Genomic DNA, 23,723 nt, shown 5'->3' with positions numbered 1-23,723 from the left:
TCAGGATTTTCTCATATATCCAGGTTAATTACCTGTACATTTCATCTCAAGGGCTTTCCAAATTTTACTTACTAACTTCTTCTTTTAGTGCATAATAAGTACAAGGAAAGCCCGTGTCTAGGAATGATGTTGGTATGCGGAGTACCACAAAGGATAGAAAGAGGCAGACAGCTGCTTTGGTCAACACTTCCACCCCCATCACCCAGCTTCTAGATCAGCTTGTCAGCAAGTGCAGTCTCTTTCCTTTCTTTCATACATGTGTTCAGAAAATTATATGCCACAGGTACTTTCTTCAATCAAAGAATAAAAGAGATTAACTCCAAAAGTATGCAGTTCTGTAGTGACACCTCTCCACCCCGAGTTCCTCCCATAGGCTAGAGAAAACCCTGGGAGAGCTGCTGTAGAATGGGCAGAATTAGCCTCCACGGTGAATGTGTTTTGTTAATGAAAAATATAACATATTAATTAAATTCTTCAGCATATTTGTAGCAGTTAGTAAATGCCATAGCATAGCCCAACATCCCCAAGGACTTTGCACCACTAACCTCTGTGTAACTTCTCTGATCCCCAGGGTAGTGTGTCTGAATAGCCAGGTTGCTCAAGCCTGGAATGCTTTCATATTTCATTCTGACCCTGTCTGGGGTCCGACAGGTCACTGATCAGTTGAAGAGGCTGATTCAACTCTAGCTCAATCTCAGATCTTTATGCAAAGCAGGATCCAGCTATTTCCTAACATGACAACAAATTTAGGTAACTCTCTAATTCCATTGCCTAGGCCAGTGATGGCGAACCTTTTGAGCTTGGCCTGTCAGCATTTTGAAAAACCCTAACTTAACTCTGGTGCTGTGTCACATATAGAAATTTTTTGATATTTGCAACCATAATAAAACAAAGATTTATATTTTTGATATTTATTTTATATATTTAAATGCCATTTAACAAAGAAAAATCAACTAAAAAAATGAGTTCGATTGTCACCTCTGACACGCGTGTCATAGGTTCGCCATCACTGGCCTAGGATGATCGCACTTAAAATCTGACTTGCCCATACCACCAGATCTCTCCGCCCAAATAAAACGAGCTCATCCATGATTTAAGGTGCATATTCTATTTAATTCAGAACTCACCCCTTCCCGTATTCACGCATGGAAAACAACAACAAAACCAGAAAGATGCCTTGGCACTTAATATTTTTTGTCTGATATAAAAGGTGTTGTACTTTATTAATAAGTTAATGCAAGTGAGACAATTCTGTTAACCATCAGGAATGCCCTCAGGAGAATTCTAAAGAAGAATTTGAACTAAAACAGACCATCACATTAATATGTTAATTTTGCCTATAGGATTGAATCCTGGTTGATCAGATGACCTCTGCTCCTCCTTGCTAGAAATTGGATGTTGAGTTAAATGCCTGTGTAATATGAGTCAAGATATCAATAAGAGAAATGACAGTAATGCTGACTGCTACATAGTATGGGCACTTTGCTGGCTGCAAATTCTTGTCACCCTCCTGCCAAGGTTGCTATTACAAAAACAGACACATATTTCATTCAATCATAAATGATGAAATAGATTTTTGAAAAAAATGAACACATTATGTCTGTCAGTAGTTGCAAAAGTAACCCTTAGAATGCATTAAACCAGCATTTAATTTTTCTCCTGAAAATGATCTTTCCTTCCTTACCTTCATTTTTTTTTTATAATGGCATTTAATTTTGTAACTAAATGTAATTTAGAATGCAGTATCTATGAAAACTGAAAAAAAATCATTAAAAAGGAGTGCTCTTTAAATCAAATGTATGCTAGTCTCAATTACTAATAACTTACTTCCCCCGATCTGAACCAGAATCTTTTAACATATTTTTCTCACTCACATACCTGCGTGGCCTCAGCATCCTTCCTCTGCTTGTCAACAGGAAGTCTTGTCCTTATGAGAAGGAGAAGGGCGTATGTAGTGACATTGTGTCACCAGTAGCTCTTGCCCTTTCCTCTAACTCCTATCAACATTATGTGCTGTAACTATAGGGCCACTGCTGCCAAGGACAGCTGGGAACCAGACAGGGAAGTCACACATGAAATCGTGACAGAAGTTGGCTGAAAGCATCATACTAGGACCAGCATTAGGACGCACCCCTGCTTCTTTCTCTTCTGATCTCAGGGTCCCTGTTGCACCTGCCATCACTGGGCAAGCAGACACCTTCTGTGCTACACTCTTCTCTCTCTCTCCTTAAGGGCATTGTTGTCCTTTCCTCCACCATTTCACAGAATACCCAACATGCATTTAATCATATATATTTTTAAGTAAAGTTAATGATAAAGAGTATTATAATACCCAATATAGAACATTTAAAATTTTAAGATATCAGCTCTAGGTGTACTGTTTAAGACATTTACTGTTAACTTTTTCTGTGTTAATAATTTACTTTTTTAACATGGTTGAAATTATACTATAAGTTATTGTAAATATACAAAAGGTATAAATTTTGTTCCAGTGGTTAGTTTTTAGCTTATTGTTCAAGAACATTTACCATGCATTTACAGTGTCCTTATAAACATCAATTGAATATTTACTGCTTATAAAAATAATATTGTTTCACTATAGAAATCTTAGACAGTTCAGAATGGTAAAAAGTAATAAATAAAACCATCTCTATTTCTTCTTCTCAGCCTCATTGTATGTTTTTCTAGATCTTCTGGAGATATAACTGGGTTATTCTTTATACAGAGCTTATTTGTTGCTTTCTATTAACTTGAGAGTTTTACTAAATTAATTCATCATAGGATGCATGCCATCTAGTTAATTGTGTCTTTAATATAGGATATTTATTATTCCTTTTTTGTTTTTGCTGCTGTAATTAAGATAACAATGAACATTCTTGTTCATAGTACTTAATTTACAATTCTGGTAATTGTGTTAGTATATGTTCCTATATATGAAAGTATTGGTTCAAATGAAATGAACATTTCAAAATTTTTACCACATAACTTAATTGTTTTTTAAGAAGGCTTTACCAATTTAAACTCCTAACAAAAGTGTATGAGACTTTATCATCCTAAGTTTTAAAATATTATTTACTTCGCAATTTTAATGAGATTGACCTTTTTTATATGCTTGTTAGCCATTTATAATCCTTCTATTAGCCACTCTCTTCATTTTTATAGCAAGTTTAAACAACTGATTTTTCAAAAAACAATTTCCAGTTATTGGAGGTATCATGTATGTTAGCTATTATCTTAGAACTTTATTTGCATCTCCTCTAATTGTAACAACAATCTAGATAGACACATATTACTGGTTATCTTAGTTTTATAGATGATAAAACTGCAGCTCAGAAAATTTAAGTAACTTGCCAAAGTTATCTAACTAAAAAGTGTTTGAACTAGGATTCCTACCCAAAACAAAACAACACCCAAGCCTGACAAGCTTCATTACTAAGCTCCTGCAAGAGAAACAGTGCAGCTCATAACATGGAAAATACACACACACACACACACACACACACCCCAAAACAGAGCAACACATCAGCCCAAGCCTCCGCATCACTGTTACCACTGAGCGGACATCACTCCCAGCCTAGCTCCATGTACATTCTAAAGAGGGTAGGATGGAAAGAAGCATGCATGGAGATTATGTCTGACTGCACACATGTGTCAATAGATTGAGAAAAATATCTGTGAGAATGAATGACACAATGCATTTTAAAATAATACCTCTAATAGAATTTCATTTTATACTATTTATGCTGCAAATTTTTTTGTGTGTGTTTGTATAATCATACTTTTAAACATTTTCCTTTGGTTTTTCCCAGAATTGAAAGCAAAACAAAATCATATTTCTTTGTTGTTGTTGTTTTTTTGTACATTTATAGTTTCTTGTTCTAACATTTAACTCTCTAACCATGTACAATTTATTTGGGCACACAGGGTGAGGTTTAGTTTCTTCTAAAAAACTAAATGCATTACCTAGAGGCATCCATTGAATGACTCTTCCTTCCCCCACTGCTGTATATTCTTTGTCATGTGAAGTCCATATTAAGGACTTTTAAAATGCTTTCCCTTCTGCATCTGAAGCTCATCTTTGTACCATTGACAACAAATCATCTTAGCAGTAGGATATCACATAATCAATACTCTACCTTATTTTTCTTTTTTTTAAAAAAAGGTCATTTAAGTGACATAGACCCTAAAGCAGCGGTTCTCAACCTGTGGGTCGCGAACAATGAAAATACATCCTGCATATCAGATATTTACATTACGATTCATAACAGTAGCAAAATTATAGTTATGAAGTAGCAACGAAAATAATTTTATGGTTGGGGGTCACCACAACATGAGGAACTGTATTAAAGGGTTGTGGCATTAGGCAGGTTGAGAACCACTTTCAGAAAGGATTATGATTATGTTCTGATTGTGAAAACAAAATCCAGATACAAATGAGTCCATTGCCAATGTGCTTCTGTAGTTTGGACAAATCGAGTGGAGAGAAAACCACCAAAGTCTGCATGAGCAAGGATGGTGGTATTGAATGATAGTCACCATGATGATGACGAGATAGCACACCCACTGGCAGAAAAGGAGGAGAACAGGGGCCCCAATGCTCTGGACCAGCGATGTGGAAGGGGTGGGGGTGTGCCCTCCTGGCCACCAGCATTCCAGAATCATCATCCATCATGGAGGGCTTTCTTTGCAAGGAGAATCCTCATGCACATTCCTTCGTGCTGCCACCACACTGCTCACAGAAGCCAGGTTGTCAGGGCTGCTGTCACCAACCAGGTTTTCTTCCTTCTTTCCTCACTCTCTACGAGGGTTCCAACATCTGTGATTTTAACCGTCCAAGACTGTGGCAAATTCCAGTGTAGTTTACATTGGCAAGGAAAAAGTACCACAAGGTACTTGGTTGATTTCTTTCAATTTTACAACCAAGTTGCATGTTCTTTCTTCTTCTTTATTCGTAAAAATTCCTTTAGGAAGATCATAATATGAATTTTGAAGAGGCTGAATTTAATCTATCAAAGAATAAGCATGTGGCTTATCATTTACCTCATATTGTACCTATGTGTGATGAAGAAATTGCTTGATTCCTGCTTGTGTAACCTAACAAGATAAAGTATTAGCAGATGAGAGCCATTTAGCAGGTGGGCACAAATACCTTTAGAGAAAGGAAATCTAGAAAAGACACAGGACTGTTTCAGAAAAGCAAATATTAAGCCACCCCATGTATTTTTATATTTTAAACTTAGAAATCAATTTCTTTTAATGTTCTCTGTTTGAATCAAGGCATTAAAATAGCACTTTCCCCTCTAATTTTCAGAGTTTTTCATCGAACTCTTCGGTAATTATTTGCATGCTGGTACTTCAAATTAGCAGGGTTATGCTAAGTGGCCAGATTTCTCTGTTCTGAAGTGGCAAGGGGCAGGGGGTCCTGTAAGAGCTTGAAGGATGCCTACTCACTGTTTCATTGCTCATTTCAGCATGCAGACTTTGCATATCGGAATATTGGACATCTTTGGTTTTGAAGAATTTCAAAAGAATGAATTTGAACAAGTAAGTGTTTGTTTTTGGAATTTGATAAACTTTATAATGTTTTCCCCCTCTAATCAGTTGGCTGTTTTTAATTCATTAGAGACTATTTGCATAATTGCTTTCAAATACATAATTAAAAGAAGTACTTTGCCATTCTGTTTTAAAATTAATGTCCCTGCTTTGTTGACAGTTTATGGTTTTTTGTGTGATCTTGTAAGCAACTGGCATAATCGTATTTTTGAAACAGAGGCACTTGTTTTGAAAGACAATGCTTGATGAAGCGCTGAGTTGTGCTTATGCTGTTTCAAGTAGGTCAGAGAGACAGACGGAGGGCATCTGTATTTGAAATCAGGGCAAAGATCTTCAGAAAGCTTGGCCAAAAAATCAGAATGGAAATACTCTCTTATGCTAAATGCTGTTATTTGTAGGTTCATCTTTACGTGACATGCATACATATGACTATGTCAAACTCATGGAAATAGATTAAAGAGGCATTGATTATTTTTAATACATTTACAATTTAGGGCACCTTGAAAGGCACTAATTTGTTTATGTATCTTAATAGTACTGGATAAATAGTTTGATCAAGTTAAATATATCTAAAAATTAAGTGTTAAAGAAGAGAGTAGAAATAGAATTTACCTTACCAGGCAGAGTAAGGAAAATAAACCTGAAAAAAGATACAAGTGGAAAGGTAGAAAACCAAGCTGTACACGAAGAATTACAACTCCCCAGTGTTTAGGGATAACTGCTAATAATTGCATAACATGTGCAGCTGTCCTTTAAACTAGATGATGGGGTGGTAAAGGACACTGGACAAGGAATTAAATAGAGTGAGTCTGAAACCTCGTTCTGTGACTTCTATTAGCAAAGCTTCTGGGCCGAGATGAAGGGTCTATAATGAGCTTGGATTTCGTATTCTGTAAAATTAGAATTCTTCTAGATTTACACAATTGTGAGATTAAACAAGATTACTGTTTTAGAGATCCTGATGTTTTCTGGCTCACTGTACCTGTTCAAGAAATGGTGGATAGCAATCCTTACTGTTGTAAATGGGAACACCGGAAAAACTTTTAAAATTCAGCTATATTTTTTTTTTCCTTAAAAAGATGATACAGCATCCTGTGAGTACATCCTAAATCATACTTACTTACTTAATCCAGAGTGAGTCATCATGAATCATGTTTTTTAGAAAACATTCCAAAAAACCTAGAATGAAATAAGCTGAAGACCATAGATATTTTTCTCTTTTCATACTTTTGTATCCATGGATTCATAGAAAAAAGAGGACTTCATGGTTGTGCTTATTTGTTGCTTTTAATAAGAAAAACGGTGATGAAAATAAGGAAGAGAGCAGTTGAAAGCATGATCAGTTAATGCCAATATGTGATGTACTTCTCAGTGAAGTGTTTGAATGGTAACTGGCAGCCATATCGATTCCTCACATTTAAACCTTAGAAAACTTACACACTTTCATGTCTGTGATGAGACTCTGGATTCTCCATCACATGCTAACATGTAGAAGTCACAGGTGAAATGCTGTTAAGGCCTCTACTTGGAGCCATGCTCTCAGCACCCTGCTTTACACCCCAACACAGTCATCTATCAAGACTGTGCTGGTAACTGATATTTACAAAACATTTATGTTATTTTCTTATTAAACATCTCATTTCATGATAATTACGTATATCCTGAATTATTCGTTCATTCTGGTAAATATTTGAATAATATGTTTTAGAATAGATTCACAACCTGAGATTTTTATATAACAAGGAATGACATTTTTTCCCAAATCCTAAAAATGAATCTCTATTAAAAAGCAAAAGGTAGTTTTAGACATTTATGGATAAAATTGAAAGACCAATTCTTAGACAAATTAATATTTTTAAAATGTAGATACCTTTTCTTAGCAGGTGTGCTTTGCTATTGTACACAATAGTAACTAGAAGCCATTTAGAAGTATAAAATCGTTTTCTTAGTGATGAATCCCAAGTCATTTACAGTGGACTTAGTAAATTCCTAAATTTGCCTGGAAACTTTTTAAAGGCCATTGATTTGAATGATACATTCTAGTTTCTTGAGTTGCTAATAGATTGTGAACTTTCTTATTTTTTTATTCCATTGGAAACTTTCAAAGAAATTCTTAATAAACCGATATTATATTCAGACTCAAGCCCAGACAAATATTATTGCCTTTGTGTTTAGTTTTATTCAGTTTTAAGCTTTTGACCCATCTCTGAGATGTTCATTGGGATGTCAACTTCTACAGGGTTGAAGTTGTATTTGATGCAGCATTTTGTATATACTAGAAGTTTAACAACTGTGTTCTAAATTGAAATTTTACATATAAACTCATGAAAAATATCTTCACAGTGTATTTCCTAGTTGTTCTCCTTGCTGAAGAATAAATGTATGTAGTTCTTGACAAGTGTTCCTCCATAAGAAACTTAACAGATGTTTAGAAAAGGGACAAATTGGAGGAGATATAATAAGCATATTAAACCATCAGCTTCTCCAACCTTGGTACCCTCAAGTAGCTCTAAAACAATGGTTTCCAACCTTTTTTGGCCACACCCCACCTAAGCATCTCTAAAATCCTGATGCCCCCCTGTGACATGTAATTCTTATTATTCAAAAAGTGAGCTCCTATTCATGTGGAGGAAGCCTAAAAGGCCATTAACTTGGTCTAAACAAGCTTTCAAAGAACATGGCATCCATGGAAGAGAAAAATAAAAGAACAAAAGGCCAGTTGAAGTACTGAGGAAGAAATCACTAAGAAAATTGTTAAAAAATAATAATATGAAGTAATATCACAGAATAGCAAATAAAGTTTCAAAACATATGATAGAGAACTAAAATCCATAAATATGTCACAATATGTATTTACATACTATATACAAGGCCCCTAGAACCATGAGGAATGAAAAATATTCACTGTTAATAACTCATCTTGAATTGCCCCCCTTAAAAGTCAAATTGCCCCCTTATGGTATGTGCCCCATGTTGGGAACCACTGCTCTAAAAGATTAGATGAATGGCTGTGATCCTTTAGATAATAATTTGTTTCAGCTCATAGGAAGTATTAATCCCATTTTCTTTGACTCTTAATAAATAACTTTTACTTTGAGCTATTTCATACATTATAATAAACACCCTATTTAGAGTAACAAACACCATATCTGTCATCATTACTCTGATGATTCAGTGGAGAAGGGCATGCTAAAAATTGAGTCCTGAAGTACCTAAGTACCTATGGAGAGGCTCTGCATTTATTACCTTGATTAAGTAATTACATTATTATCAGCTTACTTCCTGTTAGGTAATATAAACTTTATAAACTCTCTTTTATTATGTGAAGTTGATCTCTAGCACTGTAAGGATATCTCCTAAGCCATTCAAAGGAAAGCCTCTCCAGTTGACTCTTCAGCATTATGCAGTGAATTCCAGTTTATAATGCTTGATAAGTACAAAGATGATAAAAAAGGGTACCTTCTTACACATTGCAATGCCACTGTTGTTAGAAAAGAGAAAGCAATTCAAGGCAAAAAGTAGAAAGGTATGGTAAAAATATTTCTACTTCCAGAGATGATTATACATTAAGAAAACGAATGAACGAAAACAATGAGAGAACTTGTTAAAGTTGTAAAATCTGCATGTAAAACCAATGACTTTTATATATTTTTAAAACACCTTTTCAGAAGACAGATGGAAGAAAACATTGTTAAAAATGAGTAAACAGCCTGAAGTGAGAGAATCTGTAAAATGCTCTGGAAAGTCACATAATTACACTTAAACAAATGGAAAGATATACTGCATTTTTAGAGAGAAAGGGTTAATATTATAAAGATGCTGATTCTCTCTAGATTAATTTATAAATATAACTTGATGCAGTCCCACTACAAATAAATGAAGAACGGATGACAGAATCAGAGCCATTCAATTTTGCAGCTCCTACTAAGTAATGAAGCTAAGCAATGAGTATCAATCATTACTAACATTACCAAAAGAGTGACAACAAACACAAGATATATGTCAAGTGTTCTTGCCAAAAAGGAAAGCAAAGGTAGGAAGGAAGGAAGGAAGGAAGGAAGGAAGGAAGGAAGGAAGGAAGGAAGGAAGGGAGGAAGGAAGGAAGGAAAAAAGGAGACATTCTGAATATAATGAAGTTTTGTGAGCTAACTACTAATTAACAGGAACAGAGGACAGCATAACATGTTAAAACTAGGGAGTGCACGCTGCAAAATCCAGAATGTGGGACACTGTGCAGGACAAATAGCATAACTTCTTCAACATATAAAATACAAGAGTAAAAATGTAAAAGCAGAAGAGTGACCTATAGATTGAAAGAGATATAAGAGATACACAAGCCAGTTAATTATTTGTACATTAGGTAGATCCTGATTTGTTTAAGTATAAAAAAATATGAGCTATGGATGTAATTTGAAATCCAGATATTTGAGAAATTAAGAAATTAATGCTGATAGAAATAGTGTGTGATAAAGGAAATATGGATGTATTTTTAAGTTCTTATATCTTAGAGAATCATACCAAAACATTTTCCAGTTAAATGACACAATGTCTGAGAATTACTTTAAATGAGACTAGTTTTGTGGGTATTAGGGGAATGGATAAAGCAAAAATTAGCATTGAGTTGGTAATTGTTGATGATTGTTGAAGATGATTGATGGTAAAAGGAAGTCCATTACATTATCCTCTTCACTGTTTAATATTCTCCATAACATACTATTTTAAATAAATATAAATGACTTTCTCCAAATAAGGATGGAGAAAGAATAGAAAGGTTCTACAATCATAGGAAATTCAAAGAAGGCAAAATAAACTATAGAATCTTACAAATGAAACTGATCAGAAGAGATATTGTCCTTCACTTGAGGGAAAAACATAAAATAGTCCCATAAACCACCAGGAATTCTAAAAAGTGAGTTGGAGACTCACAGTACACTCGGCACAGTAAAGGCCCTGAAAAATCTTGCAGAGAAGCTCATTAGCTTAGCCCAGTGTTTCTCCAATAGGCTTCTATTTTTATTATTTTCTAGACATTAGTAATTTACATCTTATACGATTAGTGTTTTGATGAATATATTTGAAAAATACTGAATATCTGAAAACTAATATCCTCCTCCTCTCCCATGTACATATATGTAGATATATATACACACAATTACTAGACATATATACTATATATATATATATATATATATATATATATATAGTAATTAATGAGCAAATCAGTTAATGGATTGTGTATGCTCTGTTCCATCATCTACCTCAATGTATTTAGCCATGTCTACATATTAAAATTACCTGGAAAGCTTTTAACATATATCAATGCCTGGACCCCACTCTGATTTAATTGGTTTGGGGTCAGGTGGGGACATCGGCCTTTTTTTAAAAAGCCACCAGTTAATTCCAGTGTGCACTAAGATTGCAAATCACTGTCCAACGCCTGGGGCTCTGCCTTTAACTAGAGTCAGCTTTAATTAATCTCCCACTTTAATTCCATGATGTATATGTCATGCTCCATTATATTTTTTGCTTCCGATATATTTCACTGAGTAATAAAGGGAGAACAGTTGGTAAAAATTTACTCAAGAAATTAAGTTTGTCATTAATACAAATGAGAGGCCATCTGGATAAGCAATAATGTTCTGTTACTAAAACGTGTTTTCAAAGGGTGCGTAATTTTTATTATTAAACCCGTTAGCAACAGCACTTTATGTACAAAGTGCATGCTAATTAAGCAGTACTTAATAACTGTTCATTCTCATCTATGAATCCTCACCTTTCACCCACATTCAAGTCCACTGTAATACCTGGAAATCTAAAGAAACCCAAACACAATTCTGGTGGATAGAGTTGAAAAGTAAAAATAATGATTGTTTTTGCATTGAAGTCCATGATATTCTCAATTATTGATGCATATGTATGCTTCTAAAACATAAACTAATTTTCCTATAAAATTTTTTCTATGGTTCTGTTTAACATACACCCACATACATATATACAACACAGTTCAGTGAAGATAAATCAAGAAAGAATAAAGAGGTTCTTGCCATGATTTTGGCTACCATTTGGTTGGTGGGATACATTCTTCCAATTTTCAACTCGGTATCTGACATAGGATGCTCTGTTTGTATTGGTCCCCTAACTATACTTCCTGGCAGTTTTAAAGTTCTTGTTATAGTACTTCTTTTATATTTTAACTTTGGTTCAAACAGGGAGTGCTTTCAACAATTTAGGGAAAGGAAAACTGTTTGGGTAAAAAAATATATTAATCTGCACATTACTTCACAGTAAGTTTGAAAACATTCTATTCTGAACTGCATGTGCTCCCAGTGGTTCCCTTTACCACCCAGCATCGCTCTCCTCTGTTAGAAACACAAATACATGTTCCCTTCCGGAGAGCACTGTTGTAATTAAAGCTATGAGTCAAAAATCACTCCACAGGCCACTCAGTTTTACACAGCGAGCTGGCATGTTCCCTGGGGGATTTTAATAAATTACTTTTTTCCCCCTCTTCCAGAGTAAAAAGAATGTGAGATACAATAAACGGCTCAGATATATTGTAAGGATCATCCTATGACACAAAGTAACACCCGATGCTGCAGCTTCAAAATTATTAGAAACTCAGTAGAGAAAGCTGTATGTTTTAAGAATCATTTTGACCAGGAGAGTAACAACTCGAGTGGCTCTGTTCAAAAGCACAATCCAAAGCCCTTTCCCATGGGCAGAAAAAGTGGGCCGATTGCTTTATACCTTTCTTGTGGGGGGTGTGGGGGGAAGAAAGGAAAAAAGAAAAGAGTGGAATTTTGACTTCTTCCAGTTCTTCCTAATTTTGCCTAGCTTTGTTCATATTTCATACTTGATATCATCATTTTGATTAAAACAGCAGAGCAATTCAGTAAAGCCACAATTCAGTTTAATAAAATATTAGTAAGTAAAAATAATTAAATGCCTTCTTTTTATTATAAACATGCTCAAGTTAGTCAAAACACTACTCTAGGCATACATACAGAGATGTCAGCTGTTAGAAGGTCAAGAGCAAGGGGATTCCCACCCATAGTCCACGAGGGTTCCCTTTTCTCCACATCCTTGCCAACACTTGTTGTTTGTTTATTTATTTATACATGTCTTTTTAAAAAATTTGATTGAATTTATTGGGGTGACATTGGTTAGTAAAATTATACAGGTTTCAAGTATACAATTCAGTAAATCATCTGGGTATTGTATTGTGTGTTCACCACCCCAAGTTGACAGTAATTTCAATAAGAATAAGTGTAGTTCTTATCACTGCCATGGAGGTGTACTTGGTGTTGTAGTTTCTTGATTACTAGTGAGCTTAATCTTTTGTGTGTAATGGCCATTTGTAGTTCTTTGCTAGTGAAGACCTGTCATATGTTTGTTGATTTATTGATGATAGCCATTCTGACAGGTGTGAGGTGATACTGTGGCTTTTATTTTTTATTCTTTCAATCACCATTTAGCCTCTCTTCCACCTCCACCCACTAACATCCCTGAAATCACCACACTATTGACCAGGCCCATGAGCTCTTCCTTTTTTTTTCTTTTTTACTCATTCCCTCCACCACCCCTCAACACTCCATCACACACACAACCAGAGCTGTTTGCCCACTGTCTATGAGTCTGTCTCTGTTTTGCTTAGTAGTTCAGTTTGTTCATTAAATTCCACATATGAGTGAAATCATATTGTACTTGTTTTTCTCTGACTGGCTTACTTCACTTGCATTTTTCTGATGATTAGTGACGTTGAGCATTTTTTCATATGACTCTTGGCCATCTGTATGTCCTCTTTGGAGAAGTGTTTATTTAGGTCCTTTGCCCATTTTTTAATTGATTTTTTGTGTTTAATTTTTGGTGTTGGCTTTTATAAGATCTTTATAAACTTTGGATATTAATCTCTGTGGAAAGTAGTATAGAGTTACCTCAAAAAATTAAAAATGAAACTTCCTTATGACCCAGCATTTCCACTTCTGGGAATATATCTGAAGAAACAGGAAATACTAGTTGAAAAAAATGTATGCATCCCTATGTTCATTGCGGCATTATTTACAGTAACCAAGATTTGGAAGCAGCCCAGGTGTTCATCAGTAAATGAGTGGATAAAATACTGTGGTGTATTTACACAATGGAATATTACTTGACCATTAAAAGAAGGAAATCATACTTTTTATTACAGTGAGGATTAACCTGTAGTGTGTTATGTTAAGTGAAAAAAGCCAGTCAGAGAAAGACAACTATCACATGATTTCACTCACATGTGGAATCTAATGAACAAAATAAGCTAACAAACAAAATAGAACAGACTCATACATACAAAGAACACACTGACAGTTTTCAGAGAGGAGAGTGGTTGGGAGGCTGGGGGAAAAAGGTGAAGGGATTAAGCAAAAAACAAACAACAGAAAACCTCAAAGACATAAACAACAGTATGGTGATTACCAGTGGGAAAGATGGGAATGAGGGAGGTAGAAGAGGATAAAGGGGGATAGGTGATGATGGAAGGAAACTTGATTTGGGGTGTTGAACAAAAAATACAATATACAGATTATGTATTATAAAATTGTACACATGAAACCTATATAATTTTATTAACAAAAGTCACCTCAATAAATTCAATAAAAAAGAGCAAGAGGATTTATTCAGGATGTCATCAAAAGTAATTTTTTTTTGTAGCTACAGAGCTACAGTCTATTCTGAATGCAAAATGATAAGAAAAGTCTATTAAACATTTGAGGCATTCACATCTATCTAAGCATTTTCAATCAGAGAATCTCAAAATGAGAAGAAAGATAAGTGTCATATAATTTGGACATTTCTTGTACAATAGAGAATCGGCCACTAATGTTCTTATTTTGGAACCCTTTATTAGATTACTTTTTATTGTTTCATATAGTAACATACATCACCTTATATTTCATGGCTTCAGCATTTATTTCTGGAGCAATCTATTTCCTAAAATATATTATATTTAGGTACAACTTTCATAACTACTTTTAAATCAAGCCCCTGAGATAGAAGATCTATTTGTGTTATCTTAAATGATTTAATGTACTTTTTAAAATCAAAAGTTAAAATAATTACAGTGGTGTATATCTTATAATCAAAGAGAACATTTTTAACGGTTCTATTCCATAATGGAGTAATTCATTTTCTGTAAGTATTTCACCCCACATTTAACAATCTTTATTAATTTTTAGTAAAAAATTACTTTAGCATTAGAGGGTTGAACATATTACTAGATTAGTGGAAAACCTCAAAATATTTTTTAAGCAAAGTGAACTAAACTTTAAAATTTTCTTTTTTTTTTTTTTGCTCTCACAATAATTTTCAGAACTTTCTGTTTTTGATTATTATTAAAATGAGAGTGACAATTAAATGTTTTTCTTTCACAGTGGGGATACTACTGTGGACAGATGCTACACAGTTTTATGAAAAATGTTTTGTCTTTCCAGAATCATTCCTAGCCACTTAGTTTTGATGAAAAAATACAAGAGGATGAATGTGCTAGACTGTAGGAGTTATAAGGAAGTACATATGTTTCTTCATTCCATCCCTCCCTTTGCTAGCCATAATATACAGAATTTGTTGGTCTGTATTCATATTCAGTTGTTTTTGCCTCGACAACCAAGCTTTTCAAGTTAAATTTTCTATATGCTATGTTCTCACCTGAAGTGACTGTAGTTCTAGCATTTTTTATATTCAGAGAATTAACCAGTAAAAGTGCAAGTTTAAGAAATATTTAGTTTTAAATATATAAAACTTCCAGGTTTGTGTATAACTCATGAAATCTAGTTGTCAAGAGGCAGGGAGGAAAAGTTCTATAACTACTGGCCATGTCAGTTAGAAATAAGAAAATTCAAGTAATTCCAGATATCATGGATGGAGGGCTAGGAAGAAGAAAATGATGCAAAGAGTGATTCTAAGTTTAAGAAAATTCTCTAAATTTTATTTTATTTTATTTTATTTTACTTTATTTTATTTTTTAGGTTTTACAATAACTTCCAAGACAGAACCAATGTGGTGTGGTTCATATTCTATTTTTCACTTAGATTTTATTTTGTAATTGAAAGCAATAGGGAAGCTAATTCAAACTATAGACATTTATTTATCATCAAATCACAGAAACCATTTTTTCAGTGTGAAACAGAAGTGCAAAAAAAGTATTGTAAATAAGGGCAATAGTCCTGGGTCATCATTTCTGACCTGGAGCTAAGAATTATATTTGTTACTTTTTGGGTATCAAGATATGCTGTATAGATAAGTCTTATTTTTAATAAAGTTATTTAAATTTTTATTTAGTGTATTTCTACTTTATTGATTATTCTCTATCTATTATCCTATATAATAAAAGGTTAATATGCAAATCGACCAAACAGTGGAAGGACTGGTCTCTATGACATGCACTGACCACCAGGAGGCAGATGCTGAACGCAGGAGCTTCCCCCTGGTGGTCAGTGTGCTCCCATGGGGGGAGTGCCGCTCAGCCAGAAGCCCAGAAGCTGGGCTCAAGGCTGGGAGGGCATCGGTGGTGGTAGGAGCCTCTCCTGCCTCCGCAGCAGCGCTGAGGATGTCCAACTGACAGCTTAGGCCCATTCCCCGTGCCAGCAGTTGGACATCCCCCGAGGGCTCCCGGACTGTGAACCTTGTGCACTGGGCCTCTAGTGTCTAATAAAAGGGTAATATGCTAATTAGACCGGACATATTCCAGACGACCCCCCGAATATCCTTCCGGACAAAGCTGTGGCTGCGAGAGCCGAGGCAAGCTGCCCAGGCTGGGCGGGCCCATCGCAGAGCCCTGGCCAGGTTGGTAGGGCCTCTCTCTATGCAGCATTGATCACAAAGCCCTGGCAGGGTGGGCAGGGTGGACAGGGCCTCCCTGTGGGCAGCAGTGGGGCCCATCCAGAGTCCCGGCCGGGTGGGAAGGGTCTCCCTTTGCTCTTCCATTGATCCCAGAGCCCCAGAAGGGTGGGCAGGGCCTCCCTGTTGGCAGGGATGATGGTGGAGCCCAGGCCGGGTGGAAAGGGTCTCCCTCCCTGTGTGGTGTTTCAGTTGCCCTGTCCAATTCTACCCCCGACTCTTGTGATAGCCTTGGACACCAAGGGCCTACAATCATTTTGAGCTTTAGCAATCCTGATGAGATTAGCAGGGTGATGAGATTAGCAGGGTGAATTAGAATAGTGAGGGTTAATTTCTAGGAATATGCATTTTATCTTAGTAAAGTTTCTGGACAGAGGCCTTAAACTACTATTTTTAAAACAGTTTTATTGAGGTATAATTAACATAATAAATGCACATATTTAAAGTATACAGTTTGATAAGTGCTGACATATATACAAACCTCTGAAAGCACGAACACCACCAAGATAATTAACACATCACCCCACAAAGTTTCCTCATGCTTTTTAAAAAATATATTTTTTTATTGATTTCAGAGAGGAAAAGAGAGGAAGAGAGAGACAGAAACATCAAAGATGAGAAAGAATCATTTAATGGCTGCCTCCTGCACACCCCCTACTGGGGAGTGAGCCTGCAACCCAGACATGTGCCCTGACCAGGAATTGAACCGTGACCTCCTGGTTCATAGGTTGATGCTCTGAGCAACACTGGCTGAACTCGTGCTTCTTTTTAATTACCTTTCTCTGTTATTTTGATTTATGTAAATTATTCACCTTTAGTTATTTCCAGGGAGTTATGGAATTCTAAATATTTCTAAGTGGCTTTTAGATTTTACCTAGTGTAACAGTGGTTAGGTTGCAGGTGGGGGAACATGATGGTCTGTGAGACTGAGTGAGTTCATTAAAGAAATGGGCGTAGATAGGGAAGAAACAAGGCTGGAGCACTGAGCCCTGGATCACCAGGATGGAGTCAAAGAAGGACATAGGCGTGGCGAGTGAGGTAGGGGGCCGAGAATGATGTTCTGGAAGACGGTGAGACGGTGCTCCACGGAAGCGGAGGAATCATTGTCACATATGGCAGGCATGTCAAGGAAAGTGAACACTGAGGATTGAACATTGGATTTAGAATTGCACCCATCACTAGTGGCTTCCACAAAAGCAATTTTAGTGGTACCAGGGAGGCAAACTTTTATTACACTGTTGTCAGTATTGGGAAGGAGAGGAATTTGAGAGAAGGAGACACTCTTTTGAGCTGTTGTTGTTATAAAAAGAAAGTAGAAAAGTAGGAGAGTAGCCTAGAGGGAAGAAAGACTTTATTCTGATTTGGTTTCTTTTCTTTCTTAAAATATGTTAAGATAATTTTTAAGTTTAAGAAATTAAAACTAAGGTTAAAAATAACATCTTTGTTTCCTGATAGGAATGAAGAAAACAAACATTTGGGAAAATGTCAAAAAATTTTCAGATAAAGGACATAGTTTCTGCAATAGAATGCTTAGGCCAGTTATTCTTTCTGAAAGAAACCCATTTTCTCTTGCAACAGAAATGAGGAGGCAAGACATGCTTCTCCTTTCCCTGGGATGTCACAGTCAATCCAGCTTTTATCTTCACTTCTTGACTAGAGACCAAATATGTATTGGAAATATTTTTTAAATCCTCAAATGTATTTTAGACTACAAATTTTTAAGTTAATGCTATAACTAGTTGTTTTTAACATTCTTTAAATTAAATAATCAGACAATGTATCCAGTGGAACTCCTTATTTTGGCTTTTCAACAATACTGCAATGCTTTATCTTGATAGACTAATTGGTGTTGAATGTTCTTGAGTCAATATTTCACCAATCTGAATCTGTGTTGTAGAAAGAATGGGTCTGCATGGCCATATTATCTTGTGAATTGTTTTCTTTTTCCCATAATAGCTTTGTGTCAACATGACCAATGAGAAGATACACCACTATATCAATGAAGTGCTTTTTCTACACGAGCAAACAGAGTGTGTACAAGAGGGAATTACCATGGAAACAGCTTATTCTCCTGGTAACCAGACTGGAGTTTTGGATTTTTTTTTCCAGGTATCCATGTAATATAATTAGTGACTTTACAGAATACTAGTACATGCATTTACATATGCTGGAGACAATTTTCTTTAAGAGACCTTATTTTTGAAGATATCTTTCTATGTGAGACTCTATGCATTTATAATCTTTCAAAGTCAACTGAGGAGCATGTAACCTTTTTCTGAAGGGGTATTTGAAGGTTTACTAATTCATTGAAAGAACAAGATATATTAAATCAGTCTGTTATAAAAATATTCACATTTATTATATTACTAAACTTTCCTTTTGGCAAATGCTCAATGAGCAAAATTTATATTTTACTAGTTAAAATAACATGCAAGACTAATAAGAACATAACATAAATTCAGAATCTTTTTTATTTATCTTTAAAGTTTCTAAATATAAGTATGAAAAAACTGGCAGAAAAATACATATGCATACCTCTTAGAATATCGGCAAGTGTTTATAATTATCTTTGTTTCTGCCTTGCAATGCAAGAATCTTTGCATCAATATTTCTATTATATAAACAGAAATCTGTCATATAAGTAGTAACCCCTATCTACTAATATAGGATTATGTATATTTACCCATAATATCTCTAAAACACATGAACATTGTTTAAAACTGATAACATTCAGCTACTGAGGAGAATAGTATTTAATTTTCTACTCTTACTTATAAATTATTTTATGTGTTTTTAATATGGTAAAATACTCTTGTTCTGCTACCAACTTGTCAACCTATTTTAAACATTAGAAACCTTAGTTCTCCAGAAAGCCCTCCCTCATCACGACATACATAAGTACATAACTTATTTGAGATTTTAAAAATATCTTCAAACTGACAGCAATATATACTTAACTGTATATGAAGAGCTTCAGCACCCCCACCCTCATTGTCATTTGCTGCTATATCATTAACTGCTATACAGTGGTCGGCTGAATGATGTTTCTTCTATCTCTTTGGCTGTCATCCCTGAGGCTTCATCTTTGGAAAGATAATTTCAGTAGTAGGGCCGTTATCAGTATGAGTTGGAAATGAGAGTGGACATTTCTGGCTGCTGCTTTTCTTTGATACCCACACAAATGTAGTGAAAAAGCATGCTAAGTGTAGGGTGAAATACACAGGTCTGTATGCCAGGCAAGCATATACCCTACAATACAAAAGAAGCTTATTGTTTCCTTTCTCATAACCTTCAGTCTTCCACTACTCACTAATATTTCAAGTTTTGCATAGGCTGTATTTGTATTTCAATGAACATATATTTGTCTTATGTCCCTGAGGGGAGGGGTCGATCCAGATTCTTCCCAAGTTCTCCAACTGTCTAGTACAGTTTGTCGCACACAGTGTTGCTGCTTTTTGTTATTATGGTGAAAATGCATATGATAACCTGTCGCATACAGAGGAATAATTCATTCTCTCTTAAGCCTTCACTTCTGAAGGAATTGAAAGGTCATTAATCCCTCTTTGTGACTTACTTCTCCATGTTCTGTGTTCTTCTTTTATGCATTTTCCTAATGCAGCAAGTTTTCCACGTCAGTAAGTTTGATCATTGCTGTTTTTTCATGGCATTCTAGCAAATGTTCAGAAAATGCAGCACATGTGAACTTGAAAAAGTTTTTGGAGACGATAAAAATTATAATGCTTTAAAAATATATCTTGTTGGTAACCAACCACATCATCCTTGCAAAATATAAAATACCATCTTGCTTTTGGAGCAGAGTAGATTAGCTCCTTTAGAATTAATCACTTCCCTTAAACTAATTGGGGCCTTGCCTTTGATTTACTTACCCATCCGTTAAAGGCTTTATCAAAGGAACAAAAATTCTCACCTCCAAAGGAGGTCTGTCACTGCCCCTGAAATAAGGACACACTTTCACACAATCTTTAAGCAACCCATTTATCCCTCACTGCGTGTCTGTATGCACTTGTGAGTGTTTGTCTGTGTGTGTGTTTAACAGCAGATAGAGAGGGGGCTTCAAGTTAATAGATGAAGGAGCAGCTTCTGAAAGTGTAATATCACACTTTATTTTTAACACTTTCTTTGTTGTTGTGTCTTTGTTTGTTGTTTTCTGTTAATCCTCACCCAAGGGTATTTTTTTCATTGACTTTTAGGGAAAGTAGAAGAGAGAGGGAAAGACAGAAAGAAACAAGGATGTGAGAGAAACACATCGATTGGTTGCCTCCTGCACGAGCCCCTGCCAGAGCCTGGGCAGGGGAGGAACCTGCAACTGAGGTACATGCCCTTGAAGAGAATTAAACCTGGGACCTTTTGGTCCACAGGCTGATGCTCTGTCCACTAAGCCAAAGCAGCTAGAGCCAATATCACTCCTTTACTTACTCATCAGCAAAGAGGTTGCTATAAATCAAAATAAAGACTTTTTAAAAAAATTTAAATATCCAGACAATATCCTAACAAATATTCTAAGCAATGAGTGTTTTTTAAGGCCTCTCCTCACCCGTCTGTATACCTATATATTTTTAACATTTTTTCACCTCTGTGCTATTCATGGAGACTCTTTATGGGGTCCCTGCCACACTGAGATTCTTGTGATGTATCATGCAGAACTGCCTGCTAGGATAACACTCCTTGAAATGGACTTTTTTCTCCAAATTTCCTTATTGAAAAGCGTTTTTGTGTTGATAAGCACTGCCTCTCCAGGTGTTCTCGGTAATTTGCCAAGGTGGTGAACTTGCTTTTTGCAGGCATTTCCAGTTCCTTCATAGTGCATTTCCACCTCATTAGTTCTTCCGTTTCCTTCCCGGAAGGCCATTGGCTGCGCCTCCTAGAGATGGCCCTCTAGGTGCCAGATGTCTCCAGAAGGCCACTCCTGGCTTGTGTGCCTCCACCAGGTGGAGGGTCTTCCTATATCTGCCACTTTCAACCTTTGTTCCCTAAGAGTGGCACCAGAACGATCTCATCTTTTGCAGCCCTCAGACAACTAACTGTATACCATCTTTGGGTTTTCTTTAGCATGAGCAGGAGACTCTGAAAGGCATAAAACAACTCAAATATTCATGACACAAAAAAATGGCTTTCTGTTGTCCAAATAAATGACATCGGGTAAGGCCAGTGGTAGTATGTTTTAGTCACCTCAAGTCAAAATAAAACTGAAATTGCTATGAGGGTCAATATAGATCTCCTCACTTTCTGAGAAGGATTCTTTTTTTTTTATGGTATTCATACTTCATTGATTTGATGTGAGGAATTAAGACAGACGATAGACAGAATAATGTAAAGAAATAATAGCCCTGGCCCACATGGCTCAGTGGTTAGGCTGTTGGCCTGCACACAGGAGGGTTGCAGGTTTGATTCCTGCTCAAGAGCACATATCTTCCTTGCAGGTTCGATCCCCACCCCCAGGCTGGTGGGTTCGTGGCCTGTGGGAGGCAACCAATCAATGTTTCTCTCTCTCCTCTTCCACTTTTGTTAAAAATCAATGGAAAAAATAACCTCACCCTTTGGGTGAGGATTAAAAAAAAAAGAAGTAATATAAAGTACCTTATTTTAAAACATAGCAACAGAAAATTTTTCCTAGGAAAGAAAAGATAAGCAGCACAGAACTAGTAAAAGTTATTCAGTTGATGGGTAAACCATGTGAACAGAATGGTGTTCTGTGTGTGGAAGATTGCAGTATCAGAGGTGGGGAAGTTCTTTAAGCACTATTTTTCTTAATATAAGATTAATTTTATATTGTTGCCTACTATATGACTTTCTTTCCCTACTTGGCACAATAAACTATCAGACATTTAATTTCAATTTTATAAGTTATAAGCTTCAAGCTTTCTTTTCTCCTAAGTCTAAATATTGGAATATGATATAGTCACTTGTACTTCCCACTAAATGATTTTGTCATAATTTTCATGGCCAACATCACTGTAGGTCTTGGTTTTTGATAAGTAACTTGTCACCATAAGTATGAAGTATTTGACATGGTAATAGGTCAAGAAGAATTGCAACTTACCTTTAGTTGGAAATTTAATTTTCTTTTTGAGATGAGATTATACTTTTTAATAATTCCAGTGTTTTAGTGTTATTAAAATATACTCTTTAATTTTTTTATTCACTGCTCTAATTAATAAATACTACTGAGGGCCTACATTACATCAGAGTTTTGATTTTAACAGTGAGCAAAAATAGATGTGTGTTAAAAGTAAAGACAATTATTTTCTGAGTGCTTTATATGAAATGATGAAAATATTAAGGATCATTCATGAATAACAAAAATACCAAATTGAGTAACAGAAGAAAAAAAATTCTTCTTAACTTTCAGAAGCCATCTGGATTTCTCTCTTTATTGGATGAAGAAAGTCAAATGATTTGGTCAATGGAAACAAATCTTCCCAAAAAACTACAAAGTCTCCTTGAATCCTCAAATACAAATGCAGTATATTCCCCCATGAAGGATGGGAATGGGAATGTTGCCCTCAAAGATCAAGGCACAGCATTCACTATTATGCACTATGCAGGACGGGTAAGTTCAAAGTTAAGTACGTAATTTATCATATGCACTAATGGACCAAAGGTCTTAAGGACAAGCTTTAAAGTTTATGATATTTTAGAGTTTCTTTTAATAAATGGAATTTGGGTGAACAACCCACAAACTTTTCCATTTCTAAGCTCTTTTCTTTTAGACTGATAAGGAGTTAGTACATCTTTAGAATGTGGGTGATGAAGCGTTCAGTATGATCCTTCTCCTTCTCATAATGTTTTGAGAATTATAACTTATTATGAGCAAAAGACACCTGGATTTCATACAAAGAGCTCTGATGTGAACTGTGGGATATTTTCATAATCCAAACAAGCATTGGACCTCTGAGTTTACTTACCCTTAAAATAGTTTTTAGTAGTATTTTTCTTAAAGCATGTCAACCTAAGAAAGCAACACCCAGATCTCTTAATTCCCTAGCCAGCTTTGGAAAATGTGTTTCTTTCTTTAAAACCTTCAGGGAATCACTCTTACCTGTCTGAAAAATTGTCACACTCTCCAGGCTAGGCTTCTATTAGACTACTTCCTGCTGATACCTCTCTTTTTTCATGACTCACCTGTTACAACTGCCCTATACAAAACCTCTGTTCAAGTTTTTTTTCCTAATCCATCCACTGTTTCCCTACATTCCCATCCCTACCCCCTTAAACTTCCTCACATTCAAGCTTAAAATGGCCCCCTTATCTTCCTCACAAGGTCCAATTGTATCCATATT

At 35.6% G+C, this 23,723-nt stretch overlaps 1 protein-coding gene across 2 annotated transcripts in view; it reads left to right on the top strand.

Moving 5' to 3' along the window:
- The window catches only part of MYO16 (myosin XVI), a 417,071-nt gene that overhangs the window by 207,750 nt on the left and 185,598 nt on the right, over positions 1–23,723 (top strand). For both annotated transcript variants that reach the window (XM_036301819.1, XM_036301818.1), the window contains exons 20-22: positions 5,472–5,544; positions 18,379–18,531; positions 22,793–22,993. In XM_036301819.1, coding sequence (XP_036157712.1) covers positions 5,472–5,544; positions 18,379–18,531; positions 22,793–22,993 — 427 coding nt within the window. The remainder of the gene's footprint in view (positions 1–5,471; positions 5,545–18,378; positions 18,532–22,792; positions 22,994–23,723) is intronic.

Source organism: Myotis myotis, unplaced genomic scaffold (genome assembly GCF_014108235.1).
Source record: "Myotis myotis isolate mMyoMyo1 unplaced genomic scaffold, mMyoMyo1.p scaffold_m19_p_3, whole genome shotgun sequence".
Taxonomy (NCBI): Eukaryota; Metazoa; Chordata; class Mammalia; order Chiroptera; family Vespertilionidae; genus Myotis; species Myotis myotis.
The sequence above is the reverse complement of the archived record's forward strand: the minus strand, read 5'-3'. Positions and strand labels throughout refer to the sequence as shown.